The 24295-nt window shown below is 35.4% G+C and overlaps 1 protein-coding gene and 1 long non-coding RNA gene across 37 annotated transcripts in view; one reads left to right on the top strand and one right to left on the bottom strand.

Annotated features, from left to right (window-relative positions):
- LOC105832045 overlaps nucleotides 1–24295 on the top strand; it is a 141571-nt gene that overhangs the window by 36327 nt on the left and 80949 nt on the right. Inside the window, exon 1 of one of the 36 annotated variants that reach the window (XM_036289241.1) lies at nucleotides 5627–7586. The exons of the other annotated variants lie outside the window; for them this stretch is intronic. Within the exon in view, the coding sequence (XP_036145134.1) occupies nucleotides 7560–7586 (27 nt within the window). The 5' untranslated portion in view covers nucleotides 5627–7559. Of the gene's footprint in view, nucleotides 1–5626; nucleotides 7587–24295 lie in introns of those variants that run through there. 36 annotated transcript variants of the gene reach the window in all.
- LOC114254244 lies at nucleotides 16090–19262 on the bottom strand. The gene is made up of 2 exons (XR_003625603.2): nucleotides 19076–19262; nucleotides 16090–18998 (listed from the first exon to the last, which is right to left on the bottom strand). It is a non-coding gene; the product is annotated as an uncharacterized LOC114254244 (long non-coding RNA).

Below are 24295 nucleotides of genomic sequence, written 5' to 3'. Positions count from 1 at the left end.
TCGGATTCGTTGAAAATTGCAACAGACGTAGTTACCGAAGCAAAACCTGAGACATAACCGATACGTTCATTTCTCACCTGTCCAATTTCGTCGGCTATTCATGCCGACCCCGTGTTAGAGATCGTATGATTATGTCAGAGCAAATAGAACAGCGGTATACGATTCGCATATATATTTTAGAGAGAAGATGAATTTGCCTTATATAACATAATGATAAATATCTTAATTCTCTCAATGCTTATAACACACTCTTGCACGCGCACGTAAATGTCATTTTAATCGTATTTACATCTTCCATTAACTTCAGACAAGGAAAAAAAGAACACTTTTGCGAATTCGAGAGAAAAGTAGGCTACACATAAATTACATCACTTCTCATACTTCTTTTACAGAGTCAATTCAAGACAGCCTTTTTCCAAAGCTGAAGCAAAAAAATGCTTCCGTATTGACTAACGTATCATCATAATGTGGCGGAAGTAGAACATTCCGTACGCGACTCCGTTTTGACCTTTGACCTCATAACTTTTCTGACAAAGATAAAAGGGCGAAAAAAAGTGAAACTCTCCACGTGTGTTTGTCGAGTTCGTGATTGCTCTCTCTCGAATCGACGAGATTTACACGGGGGCATTCACACGGGGCTGGAATGGTCCATAAGGCTTTAAACGTCGAGAGGCAGGGCTTACCGTGACAATTACGGCGATCGAGATTCCTTAATGAACGCGATTAGTTGGGACCGATGCCCTTCTATAGTCGGCGTACGCGCGCGTAATACCACTGCGCAAAATGTCCACTTCGAGTGTAAGAGCTAACTACGTTAACTGTTTAAATCCATTATAGTAAAAGTTCTCTCTTGTCCTCCGACTATACCTGCCCATGGTTCGCGGATACGTGAATAACGTGGCGTTCACGTTTTGCAGAGACGTAAGCTCCAACAACTTTAATTATTTGCTAAAATAGAAGTTTGTCCGTACAGCTCTGCCTACGTTGTGTGTAATGGGATATTTTCCTGTTTCATATCCTGAAAAAGTGATAGAACGAAAGAGTAGTCTGTCATCAATCTAGTGTCCCGCACGTTCAATCTAATTATTTTTGCAGCGCATGTCGCGTATCTTTCATGCGTCTGGTTGAAAATCTCTCTGTCTGAGCTCTGCATTGTTTAAAGAGAAATGCGCCATCCGTATTATTAATTAGATGGATATAACTATTTATTGTAACTGTTTCTTCGCGTTAATTAACTTTCTCTCTGGATTAGCGAACCTCATCTCTGTATCGCCGTGCGGCTTAGTATCGGAATTTAGGAAGAGATAAATTGAAGCAATTATCTCCTGGATGACTTTATACTTTATTCTCGGTACTTAAATATTTCAATACATAAATACATCTCATAATTGAAAACGAAAAAATGACAGAACAGAAAAATGGATTAAGTCTAGAAAGAACTGAAGTTTTCTTTCATATTTATTCTTCTTAATACCTCGTAAGTACCGCACATATTTTTGTGACATTAATCGCGGCGCTGGGAGTAAAATTAACATATAAAGTATTATAATCTGCGTAAAAAAAAAGGAGTATTTGTTTTCTCGAAGGTGTTACGTTAATGTCTTCTATGTATTATCGCGACAGCATTAGATTTAGATCTAGATTTTAGGAAAGTTTCGTCAAGAGAAGCACCCTATTACTCCGAGGGTGTTAAGAATATCTCCGGTTAGGTTGTCAGCAGCCCTGAATGCTGCCAATGTCGGGCGGGACGTGACCCAACCGTAATTTATCGGGTCGTGTGAATGCAGGCATGATTGGAATTTTAGAACGCGGCAATTGCGGTTTCCGTTGCGGGAGAGAAAGAGAGAGAGAGGGGGCGAGACTTTGCGCACTTCACAATCGCGCTGACCCTGCTGATTCACGGCGAAGCTATCGTTGCAGGATTTTGACCTGCTCCGTGCCGGGAATCGTCGGCTTGCCCTTAAATTCGAAGGTTGCATTATTCACGAGGTATTGTCGGTAAAATAAATAACACAATGATCTCGAACGAAGGATCTCACACCACTGATGATATTACGTTTCCTTCCGAACAGAACTCGACGATGCTTCACGCTGATTACGATTTCGATAAAGTGACTGTTAACTTCGGTACTTTCATTTCTCATTAAACTCACACTCGACGTAAAAGCGAGTATCAAAGTCGGTTTTAGAAAGGGAAGGGAAAGAAATTTACTACTCCATCGAAAGCGTTGACTTTGCAGTGATAGAAATTTTACTGACAATTGAATCTTGCCAAGTGATACACTTTGATTTTAGTGAAACCTTGTATACAGGTTACGTAAATAGAAGAATTTAGAAAATATTAGTTATAACTGAGAACAGTTTTAAGAAATAAAATAATTTTTTAGGTTTTCTATTCTATTTGAAAACTATTTAAAATATAAAAAATTTATTATAAAACTTTTTTTATATCTTGAATAATTTTTGAGATATTTAGAATTTAGGAAAGCTAAAAATCGCTTTACCTGTAAGGAGTAATTTCTTGTGAAAACCATTTTTAACTGATATTTTCTAAATTTATCTATTATATTTAAAATTTATATGTATACAATTTTATTTAAAATCGGAATTTATTCGCGAGTTACTCTTGTGAGTATTTCGTTAGACGCCTCAATTGAAGTTGATTTCATTTTCTCAGCCGTTTCAAAATATCTTCTAGCCATTGCCGGCAGATGGAAGATTAAATAGTTCCATTACTGATTTCTACAACCGCAAGTATGAGGATTTTGAAGTTTATTAATCCTAACTCTACAAGGAAGTCTCGACGGGGTCGAGGAGACCCTTAGGCACGCGTGCATACGGGTTAAGTGGTTTCTATCTCATTACTGTGGTAGGCTGCGGTCACCTGACACTGTAAGAGGAGATGTTAAATATACAGGCGCATCTCCACGAGGGGACCTTCGTACTTCAGAACCATACTCCATTCAGTCCTGTCAGAATGGAGGCTGGTGCAAAAATGTTACGGTAGAGTTTCTCGAGGCATCTCGCTTTGCATAGATCCCACTTTCTTTCTATTGTTCAAAGTTAGACTAAAAGAAAATTACCCAGAAGAGCCGTTTTGAATTCTAAAAAAGAAATTACTGAAGGAGCACTGTGTCGAATTAGTTGTTATCGAGAAAACTATATAAAATAAATCAATTACAATAGATGTGTGTAAATTGAAATATCTTTTATTTCATTGGTTTTCGTTTAAAAATCTACTTTCCTGCGTAACTCTGTAATAACTTTTTGTGCGGTGTGTCGAATAAACATCGAAGCATTGACGTGTCCGTATCTAAATATCGCTAAAATGCGACTGCGATCTCGATATCGGGTAACAATGCATTACCGGCGTAATACAGTGTGAAATGTTTCCCGAACATCTTCATGACGCGTTTGTACAGTCGTAACGCAGCGTCAACGTTATTACTTGAACTCGTGTTTACGCGGCGGTTATGGTCAGATCTACACGGCTACCGTGGTACCCATGTGGTATTAGGGAAGACCCTTAATGTCATCGTCAAGCGTTTCCAAGTAGCGGGAGTTATGCGGGTCTACGTATACAGGGCGGTTCGACGTAAACACCCCGTCGTAAATTAGGGCATCGCCCGTCGACTCTTTTGGAAATATCTCGATCCTCGGGATATTGCGACGGTTTGGAAGAACGCCTCGTCTTGTCGTCGGAAAATATTTGCGCGACGTCATTCTGACGAACGGGAAAGGACACGAGACCTCCCGGGAGGAGACACGAGCGAGATTATTGGATTTTATGTACTTTAAAAATACAGCATAGAAACTGACAGCGCTTAACCGATTAAAGATTATAATCGTGATGAAAAGAACTTTAGTTAATTTACGATTGCTTTAAATTCCTACCGAAAGAGTCGGTATGAAAACTTTAAGACTGACATTTGTAGCTGTGAATAATTTTTTGACAAAGAACGTGTATGTCAGTGTAATAGAGGAAAAAGTTTTTGTACGAGATTATTTTGTTTATCGAGAAAAATTTTGTCTGACGCGATATCGGAAAAAATAACTACGAAATTTCGAGAATTCGTAACAAAGTTCTTTTAAAAGTAACTTATTATAATCAATATTATGTTATATTATAAACCAAAACTTATATTTAATTTTACTTTTAATTTATTATTTTTATTTGTTGCGCATTTACTTATAAATAATGCCTATGTTAGAAATTGTTATTAAGATACAATATCTATCTACTTCGCATAGAGAACTTTTATTTTGATTTAGATAGGATAACAGAATTATAAAATAATACTTTTTGTTGAAATTAAACTTATAAGGCAAAATATATAATTTTATGAACTTATTTAAAAAATGTTTACAGGAAGAGATATAAAACTTGCAAATTTTTTAAATAATGTAATCTATTGAATATTTATAAATTCAGTTTAAAAACGTATTTATATTGTAAAACGAAAAATATATGTAAATTTTAATATAGAATTAATTTACATTTGCGTTGTTTCGCAATATTTTTGCGATGGTTACTTTGCTTCACTCTATGCAAAGACTGTCCTATATTTCCGTAATATTATCGTGTAGCTCAATTTCGCAATTTCTTCGAGAATATCGTTTCAAAGAAATCATTACCAGCCACATAATTTAATATTTATTTAAAAAATACAAATGTTTTACTTTAAACATGTTATTTAATTAATGAATTTATTTTAAGGTGTTTTAAATGTGTATCTTTATAAAATAAAAGTTAACAATTATAGAAAACTTAAAACTTTCGATAATTTTTATGAGAAAAGTTCCAGATAGCTTTAAAAACAATTATTCAATCTTTTGTATGGAAATAAAATATTGCTTGTAAAATTTATTAAGCTTTGATTGTAAAAAATTCAATAAAAGTGTATCAGGGTAAAAACTTACTTTTTAATTCAATTTCACAAGTTACATTTTACATTGTTTCTCACTTAGTTTCTCACTTTTTTTACAAATATGTGAAATATCTTTTTGAGATTTTTAACAAAAGATATTAACTCCAAATAATTCTGTTTTCAATTAATAAAGTTTTATTTGATTTGAAAATATTTCCGTAGAGTTTTATCAGTATTTTCATGTAGTATCGCGTAGCTCAGCTTTATTTATTATCGTAGAAATACCATTGTTCAATTTAACAATATATGCTTGTTTCAATTAAAATTAAAATTAACATATAGGTACTGTAATTAATTTATTTCTATTAATGTATTATCAATATTTGTGTAATAATATTGAACATTTTGTGTAAAAAAGTTTATATAATCTGTTATAATATTTTGTGTCATACAATAATGACTACCCATTTTAATTAATGGAGAATATGTATATACATATGAATAATTAGTGTATAAGAATTAAAATTGTATATTATAAAATATTAAATTTTTAAATATTATTTAGACTTAAAATAAGATATTAAAAATTCTAATATATTATTTACAAAAATTACTACGTATTAATTTTAAAAGAAAATTTAAATAAATTACTACTAAAAAACTATTACATTATATTTAATGGTATAAATATTGTTAATATTATTAATGAATTAATTGGTTTATTAATTATAATTATGATAGATTAATATTAATTTTTTACATCACGCCAAAGAAATTGCAGTTTATCAAATAATTTTTTCTTCTACGACTCTAAAGACACACAAACTTTAACATTTAAATGTCTACATATTTTGAGAGTACTTATGAAATATAATTATACAATATACATATTGAAGTACATATATCATTATAGTTGAATCGTAATATTGTCTTAATACACAACATATTATATTGTTTCAGCGAGATACACTAAGAGAAATAGAATCATTATTAGAATGAAATTGTAATATTATAGTTTAGTAACATGTGTTAAATATCATGTCATTAGTAACTGACAGTATACTTTATATTTTTCCTTCGGACCATATCGGTTATCGGTGACCGATCACATAAAATGTAAAAAGTAATATTTTGATGTTACAAATTTTAGTTCAATATCTTGATAGTAAAAATACTTTCGGCGTTTAATATATAAAAGAATTATTTTTTGTTTTTACATTTAAACATTGCCGGGATATAATTGTGTGGTGAGCATTATTACTTATTGTCACTTTGTGTCACGTATGTACAACGTGTTTGATCTCCGATGTGGATTAAATGCACGTTTATAGCATAGGTAGGTACCTTAGTGACATAAGAATCCTCGTAGACTCAACTGAATCAGAATAAATAGATAAGCATTATGGATAGTAACCCTTACATCGAACATCCTTGACCTACACAATATGTTGAGAAAAGCGGAGTAAATATAATTTGTTACATTGTTTATACTATTGTTAAATATAGTTAACTACTATTAAATAATTAAAATCGAACGATTGTATGACGAAAGAATGAATTGAAGAGACTAATAATTTACAAAGATACGTAGGTAGATATAAAAATGGTATTCATGGGTATTCATAAATTATTAGCCTCTTTAATTCGTTGACATATAATCGTTAAATTTGATTTAATAAAGAAGTATACATATAAAAATTTCAACTATAACAATTGAATAACGAGCATTTTAACAATCGACATTTGAATTAAAAGTTATCTAATGATAAAAGTTTTGAAGTCTAAGGATTTTATAAGAATTTTAAATAACTGACAAACTGGTGAATAATTGAAGATTCATGAAGTCACGGTTATGCTACGTATATTATCTAATAGTGACAAATTAATGTAAAACTTCTTGTAAGATATTATTAACGCATATTGAATGAGAGACTTTTTATCGCGAGTAAAGAATCTTATCAATTATTCCTTTCTGTAAAACGTCAAAGCAATGAGTATCTACTTGTCTCACCATATCTAGATCAATACATAGATACAATTGAGCGATGCCTTTTGTGACAATAAAAACGAAAATATCTTTATAGATCACTAATGCCTTTGAGCGATTCGTTATACTTGAACGCGTAACAATTTAAATAAATATTCCTTTTAATCGGAAAATTGGTACATTATTCATTCGTGTCTGTCGCTAAAACTTGATTAAAGTATCCTATTTTTGTCCTGTACTTACATCATTAATTATTTTGCAATTTTATTGACTGATTGATTTTACAATTTTCAAAAATTTTCTTTTTTTAAATCCTTTGAAAGTAATTTATTGTTACGGATTTGCAGGAAAAATCTGACAGTTGCACTACAAATACCATTTGATAATATTGTGACACATAACGAGTACAAAGATATTTAATGATCGATTGACAATATCTGCTTCTGTATTATTAACGAATGAGATCATCAATTGCGCAACTGCGTTATCACTAAATGCATTATATTTATTATTGTCGAATATATCACCGGAAAATATTTATTCTTTCAAACGGATAATCCGTGATTCATCCGTGTCAACTTCTGTCAAAAGCGATTTGTATCGTTGTTGCAAATATTTTCGATTCGTTATGTGTAATACGTACGTTGTTCATCGAACTATGGTACTCAGTTTTGAATTCACGAATTTCAGGGGTGCGACTCATCATGCTGTTCTTCAAATGTTTTACTCCTGTAAGTACATATTGTGTGCGAGTGAAACGCTGAAAGCACGGCACGCAATTATGCTGTATATACAATTTATATGTATGTATTATACATATAATGTACATATATCCGTATTGCACATAATTATAGAGCTCTTGTCTCTGGAAGAAATAGGAAAAGGAAAAGGAAACGATTCTGTGAAACGCACAAATACATTAGCATCTGCTTGCGAAATAGGATTCAGTGCACAGGCATTGTGTGTACAGAACTATACTGCTTTTATCACATTATCTTTTCATTAGACGTCCAATGGTACAGGCTTCGCTCTTTGACAAAATCTGATTCGGCAAGCCATTTCATTGTGTTAACTCTTAATCTTTGTATCTCCGTTATTGTTTAGGTATCTCAGATAAATTAAAATATCTTAAAAATTATTCGCGAAAGTACGACGTTTGATCTCGATGAATAATCGGAGAGCTAAGGCGAATCTCTAATTACTCTCAGCAGAAATGATAGAAACTTAGCTTATCACAGTTCGCCAAGACTGAGCCGAACTGATGCCATTTAATTAGAGATTCGCGATGTGGAATGCCATTATCGTGTCTGCGTCAGTTGAGGAAGTGCTTACCCGTATTCACGAGAACACTCGGAATACACAAACATTGTGACTGATCTTGTCGTTCCGTTTACAAATTGCAACCTACGTTACCGCATACGGATGTATTTCGTAGTCACGTGAAATATTCGATATGTACAATGTGTGACGGTAAAATGTCTTGTAAGAAACATCTCAAGTGGAATCTGCACTGATAAATTTTTGGATTATCTTGCAATATCGATGTATTCTCAAGAAAAAGGATTTTACAATTAAAGCATTCCGGAACAAATAAATAATTCTGATAATTTGACGAAGGTAGATTTTACTTCAATAAAATTTTAATTCGCGAAGTTTAATTTCTCTGTCAAAGGTATTAATGTTAATAAATGGAAAATTATATGAAATAATGACGTTTGACGAGTTTATTTCCAAATTGTTAAATTCGTTATCGCTAAATGGAAATTACGTGTTGCAATGTGGGGAAGCTTAAAAAAAGTTTTTTATAGTTGCTGACATAAAAATCTAGTATTAATTAGAAGTAACTGGTATTAATTTATTTAGTCCAGAAAATATTTAAAATTAATGCAATTTATGTTTTCATATTTCAAGGATTTTTATCGAGAGCTTTTAATCTTGATAATGCTTTTAAGATTTTTCTTATTAATGAGATTTTGACTTAAAAGTTCCAGTTTTACTTGTATTTGATTTCTTATACATTATACATATAACACAGATGTGTCTGCAGTGCTTTTTTGTCAGCGGGAAGGAGGAAAATTATACGGAGGAGAGGTTTTTAGGCGTCCGGAAATTAATCAAGGAACGAAATTACTTTTGCCGGTAAGGGGTCCGACATTCCATCCCGTGCGCGAACATTACCGTCTGACATACGATGGTGCTATACTACTTGATTCACTACTAGCAAGATGACTCACGTCGTGAGTGGAGGAATGAGCCACTTTCAAATTCAGGCAATTGGAACCACTGTAGTGGTTCGTCAATTTCTTGATTTAAAAAAAATGTAAAGAAATAAGTTTTGATCGCTTTTAAAAAACAGAGCCTAAAAGAATTTAAATGAAATCTTTTGATCTTGAATCATATTGTAATAAATTTTCAAGAAACAATATTCGGAAAATAGGAATAATACATAACAATAATGTATTTTACTTTAGCTATTATTTCGTCAGAATGTTAATATTAAAAAGAAATCAGATGAATTAAGTTTATTATTCAGATTATATTAAAAAATTTAAACAACAGAAAATTGATAAATTAGAACGTTAAATTAGGTGATTAGGTCTATGAAAATAATCTAAAATTTTTCGCAGTTTCTTTTTCGAATTTTTTATATTCTTTCGATAACGTTCACCAGAGTGTAAGATATTTTATTATTCATGAATATGCTGCATTCATTTTGCTGGAATTTAAACGTAAGTGTGTTAATTGCGAGCATATTCATTACAGCTAATAGTTTTTACTTTACATACCGATAAAGTGGAAATAATGAAAAATGACATTAACTGTTAAATTAATGCATATAACGTGGACATCACGTGGAACGTAGTATATATTTTAAACCAAATTATCTATCTATCTATTTGTCCTACATATTAATAGTTAGCATAGTTTTGATTTTTTTCATGTCTTCGCGCGGAAGGAACTCCCCTAAATGATCGACATATTACGACTTTTCTGGTAATAAAATCCTTGCTACTATGGTAACAACGTTTAATGTGCCCATTGCGACCAACGACGCGGAAGTAGATTCGCGTCGGGACACGATCGCTTACGTTTCCGGTTCCAGCGTTAAGGTGCGAGTAACAGTTCATGTTGTATGAGGTGGGTTTCAAGAAAAAGAGATTTTAATGCTTTGAGGAACTATAAATTCTTGAAAGCTCTAGTACTCGTGAAAAATGGATGACATAAATCTTTATTTTATTACACAAGTGCGTTTCATGACTTTTATGATATCTTAACATCATCGTTCGACAATATACGATTTATTGAACATTTGAGACAAATCAAAACACTAGATAGATTTAATTTTAAATTTTAACGAAAATTTTGTAGTGAAATGAGGCAAATTAAATATTTTATTAAAATTAAGCTTAAAATTGAGCTTACAAATATTTGAAATATAATCCTCACATTAATTTTCTTCTCAAAAACTTAATCCATCGATATTTTCAATTTACTCGAAAAAGTTGAATCCTAGATTTCCTTCGGGAAAAGAATCGAAATTAGCTATGAGCTCTCTTATGACAAAAATGTACAGCAGTTTACATAATACTTTGTGTTCCGTTTAGTTTGGTACCACGATTGTACAACCCGAAAGTGTTTTTCCGGTTTATTGTTCGGGCCAAGGATAGAAAGCACTAAGGCGTTTATTCGTCTCTCGAGAGTAGAGGAAACACGGCCTCTTTTCGTAACGCATATCCGTCTCGAGCGGGAGGTAAACGTGCGAAAGCGATGCTACAGAGTTTGCGACGGAAAAGAACGGAAGAAGGAGAGCTTTGTCTCATGTTCCCTTTGTTTAAATCTTCTGCACATAGCTGCTTTACGGCACGAAACGAAGGCTCGCGCGAGTGTTGCACATATATGTTTGATGGTACGCGCAGATGCGAACTTACGGCAATAATGATGCATTCGTAGCTCATACGCTCGCCGGAAGGCGATAATCATCGCGAACGCACAACGGAGACAGAGCTTACACGTGTAGTAATAATGCCGAAGTGATATTCGGTGTTACTGGAATCGTGTGTTCGTGGGAAAGATCGTTCGGATATTACGTACCATGAACGATATACTTATTAACGTTATAATTAATATTTTGTGTTTACTAGCGATTTTTAAAATTTTATTTTTTGTCCAAATCTTCGGAAAAGTCTGACTGATAATTTAAAAAGTTGAGTGGTTTTTCTATCAAAATTGAAACTTGCTCATATCGGTATTTGATACTGAGCAATTACGTAGAGTACATGTTATCTAAGATAAAATAATATTAATACTGTGTCATATCACACAATATTTATTGTGCAATTTTTTAACATATGCGTTGTGTAATTAGTGTTATGGCATAACTTTGTTTATATTGTTGAATTTACATGAAACCAAATTTATTTGACTACATTGTTGTTTCATTTCTTCTGTCGTTTCACTTTGCTGTTTATTTTCTTGTTTGTCAATACAATCATTTTATAATTTAATCGAAAAGTTTACTCTTATTTTTGTGTACTTTAAAGCAATTAAAAAGATTGATGAAAAATGTAAATGGATATGGAATATTTTTCAATTTATTTAAATCTATTCCAGGAAGATTAATATCACGACCAGACCGATTATGAATTGTTAAGTCATACGGAAAATATGCAAAGAAGTGCGGATACTTTAGACAAATGAAACGACGGAATTTAAGTTATCTATTCACAGCGTAAATGTTTGACTAAAGAAATCTTGCACTTTTTTTTAAATTTATCTCTACGAATACATAATGTTATCATAAGACCGCAAATTTATTTGTCCTCGTTCTATATTTATCGCATCTCTGCTTAAGACTCTTGGGATTGTAAAAAATCGATTTCGAATATAAATAATTTTTATTCAGTCTGTTTTCTGAGAAAATGTCGCAAGCAAAGCTATTACAATGATCTCGCATTGCTTTAACAGAATATTATTATAATTTAGCGTTTTAATTTTTGAAACGGAGTAAAAAATATGAATATATGTATAGTGTGAGAATTATGGTATATTAATATTGATATAATTAAATATTTAAAAAATATAATTAATATTTTCTAAAATTCTAAACTTATTGAAAAATATACAACAAGAAATAATGTTTATTTTTCTTTAATAATATCCATAATTTTTATATTGTATATCATTAAATTTTTTCAAATACTCTCTTGATCTTGACAGTTCTTCCAGAAATGCGACGTATTCTCGATTCCCACTTGAATTATGCGCATCGCAGCTCAGAAATAAAAGGTTTGCATCTAGCTCGCAGAATGACGAGTTTCATGATCCCAAATGGCGTTTCTACGAGCATAAATGCGAGCGTTACTTATGAGACAGCCGTAAATTACCCGATGTAATTTATGGACGCGTATTTCAGACCATAAAAGAATTTCGGATAATGGTGCCAGACCTCCGACTGCTCTTCAATAATCAATGAATCGTTTAATGCGAAGCGAGACGCGGACATGGAAAGCGAGCACGAGCGAATTCTTAGACGTGTTCTTTATGGTCAAGCGTGACACTCAAAAACATTTGGTTCCGAAACCAATGTGCACGAGTATTATTACTGATGTTCGTAAATTGAACTAGAAGATGCTTATTGTTTTTTATAACGACTTGTCAACGATTATCATCTCTATCTTGATGAAAGTATTTAATACGCTCTTTATTCTTAATAATATCTATAAATGCTATTTTATACATAAATTTATTTGACATTACAGGTGTTTCGTGATTGTATCTCATAGTAAACTTTCAATTTTAAAACGCTATTATCTTTTCAAGAGAAAATGAGAACAGCTTATTGACGGGAAAGCGATTATCGCTGCTGTTACAGCTTATCGAAATATTTGTTTATTCGAACGTTGGCGTCTCCCTATTAGTTTGGATATATAATGGAAGTTCTATATAATCTTTCTATTAACCTATCCTTTGTGTTATACTTTGTCTTTGCCTTGTCGTACACTTTTATCGTGGGACGATCGCACTGTTTCCCCATTCATCTTCTTTCCATTTTGACCTTTAATCGAATAATCGTTTGTACACAACCCCCGTGTACGTCGATCGGATGCACGAGAGTTCAGAGTTTAATATCCGTTGTGACAAGCTAATACGTGCCTTTCGGTCTTCCTTCCCACGCTTTGAGTTTCCTCCTCCACGACAAATCAGAATTATACACAAATCTTGAATTTTAATCTACCTTGTCAGAAACAGAATGTTCGTCAGCCAAGCTCCGTTGCGCCGTGCAAATTTTAGAAGATACGCCGAACAGTATTTTACGAGACTTAATTTTATCTCGTAAAGCAAACGTAACAAGAAAAGTTCAGCCTCTAAAGTGAAAAGGAAATAGCTGAACTTTCAACCGAATTCAATCGCGATCAAGACATGCGGTTCTTTCGACAGTTGCGAGGATTGTACGAGAGCTAATATCTAGAACGACAAGATCTCGAGGAGTGTGCGATAGCTTCCGATCAACTTTTCTCGAGGAAAACGAGATCACCTTTGATAGAGAGTCTCTGAACTGTGAAAGAGAATGCGTATTTGGCGTGTCCCACATTATCCCTCTTCATATATATATATATATATATATATATCATATCGAAAGACGCTAGTTTTGTTTGCGTCTGACATTTTTGAAATTTATCATCTTATTTTGGTCAGCTTGCTCGAGTAACCGGCACGATGTTGCATTTTATCGAGAGAACATACTTGTATCCTGTCAATTTTTACTCTATTCTTACAATTCTTCACAGATGAGCCCAGACGATCGGTTGAAAACGTTCTTCAACGCGCTATAGTTCATTGTTTGTGAAAGAAAAATACGTATTTAAAAAAAAAAGACTAGTGAGTTTCTGGAAAGAAACTTGATGAATCCTCCCTTTCGCGTTCCTGCAAACGTATTTATAAATTTACGGAGCAATTTTAGTTTTAAAAATGTTGTTGCACGTAAGCTTTTAAAATTATTTTTAAATCGGAAAAAAAATTCTGACGTACTACATTTAAAATCAATGCTATATTTCTGCTTAAATATTGGAATCTCCTTCAGGCGTCAAATCTTTAAAACATATTTATTTAATTTTCACTTCGAGATTTACTTCGTGCAAACTTCGTAAAAGTTTATATAAATTTTTCGATCTACAATTCTTGCCCCGCGGCAGCGAGATTTATTTGTTTTTCTCTTTTCACATATTATATCGTTTGCCTCAAAAAATTACTGTAAGAAAGATTTTGTTACACGTCAGCTTTGAAATTTAAATCTCAAAATTTATGGAAAGCCTTACGAAGCTCCCTTTTTCTCTGGATCTTTTCACTGGGAATATTTATTCCATTGCATCTACACTGTCCTCTTCTTACACTTCTTTTTTTATGCTATTTTTATTCGTCTACTTCCTTGAAGACTTGGGCATCTCGCGGTATAGTATTTTCGCTAAAACTATTTGAAATTTTCCCTGCATATGTACGAGTATCTCTCGCACAGAGAGGTCCTTCTCTCCTCGACCTCGTGTTTCACCGCTTCTCTATCTCCCTGCCCACCCTTTCTCTCTCTCTCTCTCTCTCTCTCTCTCTTCGCTCTCTCGCTCTCTTCTCCCTCATCTTTCACTCCGCATTCGCTCTGCCGCCTTTCCCGTCCCGTCCGTAGGGACGATTGACGTATCGATTCCAGTAGGGTGGTGCAGTCTGGCCTTCGCCACCGTGTCTGCGTGTTCCAAAAGTGCTGGCGTCGTCTGTCCTGCCGTTCTTCGTCTCTCCCGCGCCCTCCGTCTTCGTCCTCGTTCACCCTCGGATTCCCCTTTTTCCCCGTCGCGCTCTTCTTGGCCGCTTCCTCCCCCGCCTCCTCTCTCTCCTTCGCGACGCGTCGCTCCTCCTCGTCGCAAAATCAATGGATCGAGTGCTCGCGGTCGAGCGCGCCGTCCGCGGCGACCAGAGAGTTCGCACGCGTGAGGAATCGAGGGGATCGCCGGGCTATGGGTTTTCAACCCGTCACGCCGCACGCGCGACACATTTAACCGATCTCGCCCCTTTAATTTATCCGACGTGGCATCTCTCGGCCATTGAAATTCGGTCGAGTTCGGTCGAAGGACGTGTTGCGGCGACACGTCGAATCATTATCGATCGTAACCCCCCGCTGATAATTCGGCGTCTCGTATCAGCGATGCGACGAGCGACGACGTGATGGGCGCGGACGGGCGTTGTCGCACACGGGCGGATTTAGATATTCTTTTTGCGTAGGCAAAGCAACCTACCGAAAGTAATCGGGAGGGTATTATAGAGGCAAAGCTTTCCACGCGTTCCACTTTCCACGTTACATAGGGAAGTTGAGAGGGCCCTTCACATACGTATGTGTGCAGTCCTAGCTGCAAAAAATTGCCTGCACGTTTTATTTATTTTTTTTTTTCAAAATTGTATTAGAAGAAATAAACTTGATAATTTAATTATTAAATCAATCGAATTAAAAATTACATTTAATCAGATCTTTCTTATTCTCAATTAATATTTACCTACACATTATAAACATTTTTGTTTAAATTACGAAATTGTATATAATGAAATATGAAGTACGGATCTCTTTAATGAAATATATAATTTAAAAAACGCGTAAAATATATGAAGAGAACGCGTTTACTATTTATTTGCTATAAGTGTCAAAACTCAAGTATTGCGTGCTTCCGATCTTTTAATTTTCATTCAGCTATACTTGGTGCTTCGGCAAAAACTGATGGCGGACCTGAAAATGTGACGAAAGTAAATACAGCAAGCAAACAAATGCTTGAGAGTGACCAGGTGTGGTATGTCAATGCGATTGCTATGAGAAAAATGTCCGCATGTACATACGAGATGACGAGCAAGAGAAAGATGCAATGAGAGGATCGTGTACTTGTATCCCAACACAAATATCATATTCCACAAACGAGATTTATGCGAGAAGATCGTTACTCGCGGAAAATATAGCATATTTCATAACGTGAAAACTCTTGACTTCCGTTCCGATTGTCTGGGATAAATTATGATTATAATGACAGTTTTTTTTTTGCTTCGGTTTTTATCTTGCGTGTATCAAATGTTTGTGATACCATTTCATTATTGCTAACACTAATTGGTATATTAAAGTATTATTTTTTAATTAAGTACGATTGGAATTAATGTTACGAAGAGTTTTTATATTTATTTAATGAATACCTCTGATGTTTCGATAGTAGATTTTTATTTTAAATTTTCGATCATAATTCGCAACGTGCGAACCGTTGTAACCCTGCAGGGTACAACCTGCCGTTTGATAGTTTCTACTTGGTTGCTTCAACAGGTAGGCCGGTAACTGCGGTATCATTACGAACGTTTAAAGCCCTCGTGAATCCGCGCGACATCAATTTTAACGCGCTTATAGATTTCATTTCGCTTGAAAATTCATTACGTTGTTGATACTTTAAATCAGTGAAGACACGAATTGCGGAAAGTTGGAGCTTCTAGAAATTAAGAAAAGTCGCAATTACCTGATGTTTTTTTTTTTAAACGAAAGTAATCGTTTAATTAGAATTGATTTATTGTTTGTGAAGTTTGGGTTGACTATTTTGTCAAATAAATAAAATTTGAGAAATAAAAATTACTTTATTATATGTAATGATAGATTACACATCAAAAATTTATGTAATTAATTTAATACAATTTCTTGGCTTATTTCTAGTTTCAGAATTATGTAGAATTATTTATCTTCACATCTCTCTCTCTCTCTCTCTCTCTCTGTCTCTGTCTTGTCATATCCAGCGATTTCTACTTTAGTTCGCATGAAGTGAGTTAGGCTAAATGCGTGAGCGCGAGGCGGCAAATCCTCTTAGAGCAAGCTAATTCATTACGTTTGAGAGACATGTTGATACGGTTGATGCTCATAAGTGTGCAATATGAATGCAGAAAGAAGAGGGAGAGAAAGAGAGTGAGAGAAATACGTTTGTTCAGTTGTAGACAGAGAAGCAATTTGCAATGCCTTTACAATAGACAAATGGCACGTTTCTATGATACACACGTACGTGTATATCACTCGTTGCTCGTGACACTCGTTCCTGCCGTTTGTCACGCCGCACCGCCGTCTGTACAGACTGTTTTCAAGCTTCCATTGTACTTTTTGCAAGCTCTCTGACCGTTAATGTTTCGCTTCGTAATAAAATGTTGTTCCATAATAATGTTTGCTGAAATCTTTAACGAAACAATTTACCATTCCTTCGAAAAACTGGAGGAGAACCAAGTTATCGCTTTGTTTTCTAAAGCGTCTGTTTTACGTCGTCCTGTAGAGAACAGGCGTTGAATTACCAATGATCACTCTTTGTCTAGAAAATCGAATATTCTTGCCGAATCTTTTGTAAATGCGACGACCGACTTAGCATTCACAACCGGTTAAAGGGTTAATCACTCGACAGCTACGTGAATTGAATTCGGCGTACAAAGCAGACCGTGAATGAGTCAGGGTGATAATACGGGGTGACAAATCGGCTCAAGGTTGATGTCCAGACGGTCTAATAATGTCCAGGTCGTGGGGTCATTGACTACCCGGTCAGTTTGCGATTACGTCGCGCCTCGTTCGTGTCTCGGATTGATATCGTAGACAGTCGTACTTTACGTAACTAAAATGAACATTTTGTTTACTGGAAATCACGCAAGCGTGATGGCACCGTACATAGCTGCGATGCATTTGGCTCCCTTTTTCTCTTTCTCTTTTTTCTTTTTCAGCGTTTGGTAAATAAATGATTAAAACGTTACAAAAATTTCCGTGGTCGTCCATGCGAATTTATTTTTGGATCTGGTCCAGAAACGTGAACGTGCAACGCCAGCTCGAATTCGAACATCAGTCTTCTTAACTGGTTTAGCACGTTTCTTTACCGCACCACGCTGTAACGTCGCTATTAATCATCCTACTTAATTCATGTTTGATACGAATTCGAACTTTTTTATCAAAAAAGTGGAAAAAATAATTCGTCTAATCTGTGGCTTCTAATCTTTTAGTTCCTCGACTAAGACTTGCGTAAAAAAATTTTGGACAAATTAGATTATGCAGTTTGAAATAAATATTCAGTCGTCATGATACATTAGTATATTTATAGCTTGAAAATTTTTTCTTGATAAATAAATGCAATACAAGTTACATTATTGTCTTTAAATATTTTTTGGGTCGCGACGTGTCTTATAAATTTTTCGCAGAAATTACGATTGACTTTTTAGGTCAAAAGTTATATAATTAATTATGTAAAGCATCTGAATTGTGGTGTTAAGAACGGCAATTTAAATAAAAGCAAGATAGGGCGGATCGCTGTTCTATAAGAAATAGATTTTGAGACAAAAACTTCTTCGAAAAAGTATGTAATTTGGATACTTTTATTGCTTATTCGCTTGTTAATCGATCACATTAATGTACTTTTAATCTAGGTTAATTAGGAGAGCTACGAGTAATTACTAGATTCTGATCGGGGCGTGGCCAATGTCAAGCTGACCATTGTTTGACACGTCACCGCCATTATCGGCGCGGTTGATTAATGAAATTCTGCTAGTCCCCTCAAAGTGCTCTTCTGCTGAAAGAGAGACAACGTCGAGAACTTGCGACAGATCATTTAATAACGTTAATGAAATATCTGTGCCTTCGACATGTGATGCTGTTCTCTTAATTATTACTATTGGAAGTTTCGCGATTTTTCTTTTCTTCCTGCTATTAAAAAATGGATGGGACTGGCTAAGCAGAGTTAACAAATTGCAATAATGAATTAGGATCGTCATTTTATTCTGATGTTAAAAAGTCATGCCAAGAAACATTCACAGTATATTGCGTATTTAATTGTTTTTTAAAACACTTAAAAAATTGAAAATTTTTAAGGAAGAATTATATCAGCATAATGAAACTTCTGTTTTGATCTTCTGTTGAATTCAGTTTTTATTAGATGGTTAGATGTTTACGCAATTGTTTCAATCAACCACTTTGTGCGGCAATTGTTGTATCCAGTTAAATAAAATGACTTTTAAAATAACAAAGCCTTACCTTCTTAAGGGATACGCTTTGTAGATTGTAGGTAACAGGAAGAAAGGGAGACGCGGTAACAAAGTGGTGACTTCTTGGTGATCGAAAGTAGTCGCTGTAAGAACAATTCGATGTTAATTGCAAAGTCGCTGGAAATAAGCACCGACAGGTATTGGATTAATCAAGCCGTACCAGGAGAATTAGGGCGCGATTGCGGTCGCGGGTTGCTGGTTTTGTCCCGTCCGCGCTCCGGCACGATCTGGATAATTTGCGGAATGTCTGAGTGTGACCATGGCCTGTTTTTGTGCGCTGGAAATCTAGGAAATCCAATATTCTAGGAAAATAGGGTACAGCTGTGCGTAGGGCCTGAAGGTCTCTCTCTCTCTCTCTCTCTCTCTCTCTCTCTCTCTCGATCTTTTTACCGCGAAAAGACAATTTCCACAATCGTTCGCTTTGTCCTCTCGAACAAGAGTGGATTCTTGTTGCATCTGAAATGTAAGAGTATTCAAAAAGATTCTTCCAAAGGATTCCTTAAAACCTCCGATTTTGTTTGATATCTGTTTTCTTTGCAATAAATAAAGAGCAGGATCTACAACACACTTATTTGAAAATTTTTGACATTACGCTCTATTGGGCAATTTTTTTTTTTTTGAAATAATTATTAAATGGACCTTAAACGATTTTTTTTGCAGAGTCTAATTGAAATTTCTTAAAATCTTATATTTTATTATGTTCTCGCGAATCTTTTCTTTTGGAACTTGTGCGCGTTTTACGTTTAACGGATTTAATATTAAATCATTATAAATTTATTTATAAGAGCGAAAGATTTAAAAGAGAGATGTTGATTTCGAGCTGTCCGATAGCAGTGAGGGATATGTGAGGTTCGCCGGAAACCTTTGATTGATACGTGTGAACCGCGATTGGCAACCTTGTCTCTCTCCCTCGGGATCGTATCTAACACACACGAGATTTCCGACAGGGGTTTTCGAGGGAGGTAGGCTTTCGTTTTGTTTGGACCTAGCGTGGGATTCGGCTTGATGGATTATGGTTATAACTTGTAATGGTAGTTGTATTATCTCACGACAGAAACGAGACGCACGAATTCGTATACATCATGGAGATATAAGGTGTGAGTCATATGATACAGCAGTTAGGCAGCTCTTCAATTAACTTGCAAACGTACTGTACAATGATATGTTCGCTACATTAACTCAGTAGCTTCGAGTATCAGATTTACTTGCGTAGGAGGAAGAAGAGAGGGAAGGAGGAATGAAGGAAGAGAGCGGAAAGAACGTTTAAAGGTAGAAATCGATAAATTAAATTTTCAACCGAGAATTTGTATTTATAAAAATTTATATAAATGTATATTCTTTCTACACTGTTCCTCTTCTGTCGTAATTAACTTTATGGTAAAGCGATAACGTAATTTTTAACTCCTGCTGCAGTTTGGATTCAAATATCAAAGGTTAGATGACAAATCTTTTAAAGGAGACTGATTTTTAAATATCTTACACGAAATTTGAGAGAGTGATATATATATTAATAACTTTATTTTGTTATTTTAAGTTTAGTAAGTACGAGAAATACTTCCCGTGTTTTTATTACACGAAAAGAACGAGTTTGTTAAAGTATCTGAAAATTTAGTTGGATACAGGTCTGAAAGTAATTTTATTGGATCATTAAAATAATTATGTAGGACGTTCAAGCTAGTTGCTCTAAAATGTCAAAACTTTTTGTTTATCACGCTTGAACTTTATAATTATTTTGATTCAACAAAATTATTTTTAGATCTGTATTAAACTTTTAGATATTTTAGAAAAATATTTTTTCCGTATACCACGTATATTTTATTTTTAAATTTAAAAAATAATAAAATTACGTGCGCGCGTGTATATGACAAAATTACAAATTCTAATGCAATACTTTTTAAATTAAAAAGTATCATTCTTTTAAATATAAAAATAGAAAAAATAATTGATACAGAAGTATCAAATGTTTTTTCTCAAATAGACTACCGGAAAATAATTGAACAACCGACCTGGGAAATAGATAATACGCTGTCATACAGAATACGAAAATGAACCGTTTGGTAACTGGACCGAAAAACACTAAGCAGTTTCTTGCATAAAATACTATGAGAAAGGTCTTATCGGAATGGCGAAACGCTGAATGTCTTTCTATACAAAGTAAAAGGACAGAAGAGCTTGGTATTTCAAAACGGGAAAAGCCGACTGCTCCTTTACAGGCACACAAAAAGGAGGCTCTCGCAATTGAAATGAGAAAAACCTAATATTTTCTTTAATCGAATACGGTTCGATATCTAATTGCAGAATCTGGCGACCTATTTCGAAACCACATTTATTTCGGAATCGCAAATAATTCATCGTGTACACGTGGAATTTTAGAATTCAAGCGGCGAGAAAGACAAGACGCATAAAGTGTGCGCATAAAGTGAAAATTATGAGAGAGCTATCGAATCTTCTGATGATCATGCTCCAGATTAACTTTAATGATGTTTATTTTCCGTCGGAAAAGTGTAACCACTCCTCATAGCTCGCAGCATAGAGTTTATAGTTCGTGGATCACGTCGCTGTCAGAACTCCCGCAACATCGTTAACTTGCACTCGGAGAGGGGTTCTCTCATGAATTCGTTCTGTGTATCTAACTCGACAATATCGTTATAATTCCAGAGAGTTGTTGCAGCGTTCGATAATGCGGCAAATATGTTATGATTATCGTGCGCTTGTGCTAATATAATTATAAAATTACACCGCAGGAAAGATAACGTAATCCCTGCCCTCTATATACATAGCTGCGGAAAGTTTTGCCACGCGTGACTTCTATTCTCCTTCAATAAGATGTGGCGTTAAGACGTTTTGGAAGTTAATCTTTAACTGCAACAATCGAGTTCACTACGTAAACGTTACGTAAATCCCTTCCCTATCTTTTTCGCGCTATGGTCCCATGTTATGTCTTTAAACGATAATTGTTACACCCCGAAAGTTTCCCTTTCGCAGTAATGTTAACGTTTTAAGCGGATTTAACAAACGCTCGCAATAATCACCTTAACGGTTTGCCGATTTGCTCGTTTCCGTGCTGTCACTGAAGAACTCGCTGGCACCCTGGTTGCGCGTTTTGCGCCAACCAGCGTGAGAGAAAGTTTCCTTTCGTTGATTTAGAGAAAAGGAAACGGAGCGCGAACTTTGACACTTTATCTTATTTCGCGGTGTCAGTTCGCGTCTTGGTAAACAACGCGATCTTTGATCGCCGCCGTTTTACCTAGTTTTCGCGACAGTCCGAGGTCGGGAAAAATATTTATTTACCTCGTTACTTTAGAATTTTATACTTTACATATAGGGGTAGCGATTTGCTTATCCGACCAGTAAACATTTGTCCGACTGCAGTTTTCATACAAGCGCGACACTTTGAAGGTTCGCATTTGAATTCTTCTTCTTCGTTTGAATCATATCTCGAATTAGATCTCAAATTTACCGCACATTGGACGTTTGCGTAACTCGTGATCAAAGATTGTAAACTTGACTACGAACGCGACGATAAAGAGTCATGTTAAAGAAAAAAAAAGGAAAAAATGTTAGTTTTGGAACTCAATTTTTCACATTCAACTTTTGTTTGTGTTGCAAAAATATTAATTTTTTGCAAAATATAAAAACTGTTGTAACCATTTATAATAGAAGATACTTTTAGTTTACATTTGTTTTTTTTAAGTTCTAGCTTTTGTTTAAAAAATATTAAAACAACGTAGTGTACTAGTATATTGACCATCTTCGTCTACATATAACAAAGCTTCACAATTCTCCCATATAATTTCCGCGAAAGGTCACTCATTTCCAGATAGAACAGCTGACGTGAAATTATTCAGCGCGATCCTTGCAGCACTGTGTGTTTTCTCTGCGGTCGGCTGACCGATTTAGACACTGGTTTAATTCGCCAAGAGGCGTGGATTTAGAACTTATCTGCGGGGTTTATTGTTCTACGAGCCTATCGTGTGAACGTTATTATATTTGCGAATGAGAACGTCATACATAATTGCGGTCAAACTTTAGCAAAATCTCTTTAATTGTATTAATATAGAGAATGCCATACAAATACAGCTTTCAAAAATGTTTGCTTTCCTCTTGATCTGTTAAAATAATATTCTATCCTTTGTCAATCACTCGAAGCCGCTTAGACGATTCTATTACGGGCTTTATGCTTGAGCCAAAGGGCTTATAATTTGGGGTTTGCGCAACGTATAGAAGAGAGATTTCCTGTTTACTCAATGTGTAAGCTCCGTACCTTCTATTTGCGAGAACCAAAGGGGAATGCGCGAAACATTGTTTCGGCGACCGCTTCGGCCGCACCGGAAGACGAGTTATCACACGCGTCGGTGCACAAACGCGTCGGCGATACGCTCTTTCGACTTTTGGCCCCAAGCCGGGCCCGGCCACTGGCTCGTGACAAAAGGAATTCGCCAGAGTACATAATCACTCAAGAGCGCTCGGGGAAAACGCACGCGAAGTTGAATCCCTTAACGACTGAAGAGCTGAAACGCCAACTGACGTGGACGTGTGTTACGCGACGCTTCTGTTTCCAATGTGTTGTACGAGGCCTGTCAGTGTTGTACCTGCCAGTTAATTCCAGTCGGAGATTGGACGTTTCCCAGGCGATTCGGATGACGCGCGAGAGTGCGAGAGTGCCCCACGTGCCGGTGTCGTAGCGACGAATATCGACTCTTTCCTCCACCGTAGTGATGCTCGAGCATTTTTTTCGTGTTCGACTTCTTTTATCGTATCTGATATCGTCGTGTTATATTTGGGTTTTATATGGCCTTTTGATACAGCTCCATATATCGTACTTTCGCCATTCCTGTAAGATAGGAAATATAAGAAGAGATATTATATCGGAAACCAGCGGTCAACCCGTATTTGGCTCCCTTTCGAACTATTATTTCCAAATTCGGTTTCTTGTGTCAAGGTTCACGTCTATTTCGGGTGCGTGCGAATATCGAGCGGCGCGCGATCGATGACGGGGAATTTTCATTGGTCGTTCGGTCGGGAGGCAGAGAAATGTTGCATTAAAAATATCGCGATGCATTATGCATGGGGCCGACATTTAATTCGGCGAAAAACCGAGATACGCTTTAATCCCTCCACAGGCTTTGGCTCGTATACGTAGAATATCTCGCGTGTATCATATCGCGGCGCGATATGATGCATATGAGAGAAGCGGACGGAAAATGCGGTTGGTAAATTGTGTGGCTTGTGTGTTACGCAGCGCGCGTGCGGAAGCGCGCGCGTATCACGTGTATGGTCATTTGCACGCGCCGGGCTACTTTATCTGTAGCCGTGGACGCCCACGACACATAACACACGTAATCTTTTTTCATTCTCCGCCATTGGTCGACCGCGCGTA

This window comes from Monomorium pharaonis, chromosome 7, assembly GCF_013373865.1.
Source record: "Monomorium pharaonis isolate MP-MQ-018 chromosome 7, ASM1337386v2, whole genome shotgun sequence".
In the NCBI taxonomy this organism is placed as follows: domain Eukaryota; kingdom Metazoa; phylum Arthropoda; class Insecta; order Hymenoptera; family Formicidae; genus Monomorium; species Monomorium pharaonis.
Note: the sequence above shows the minus strand (reverse complement) of the source record. Positions and strands in the feature narration are given on the sequence as shown.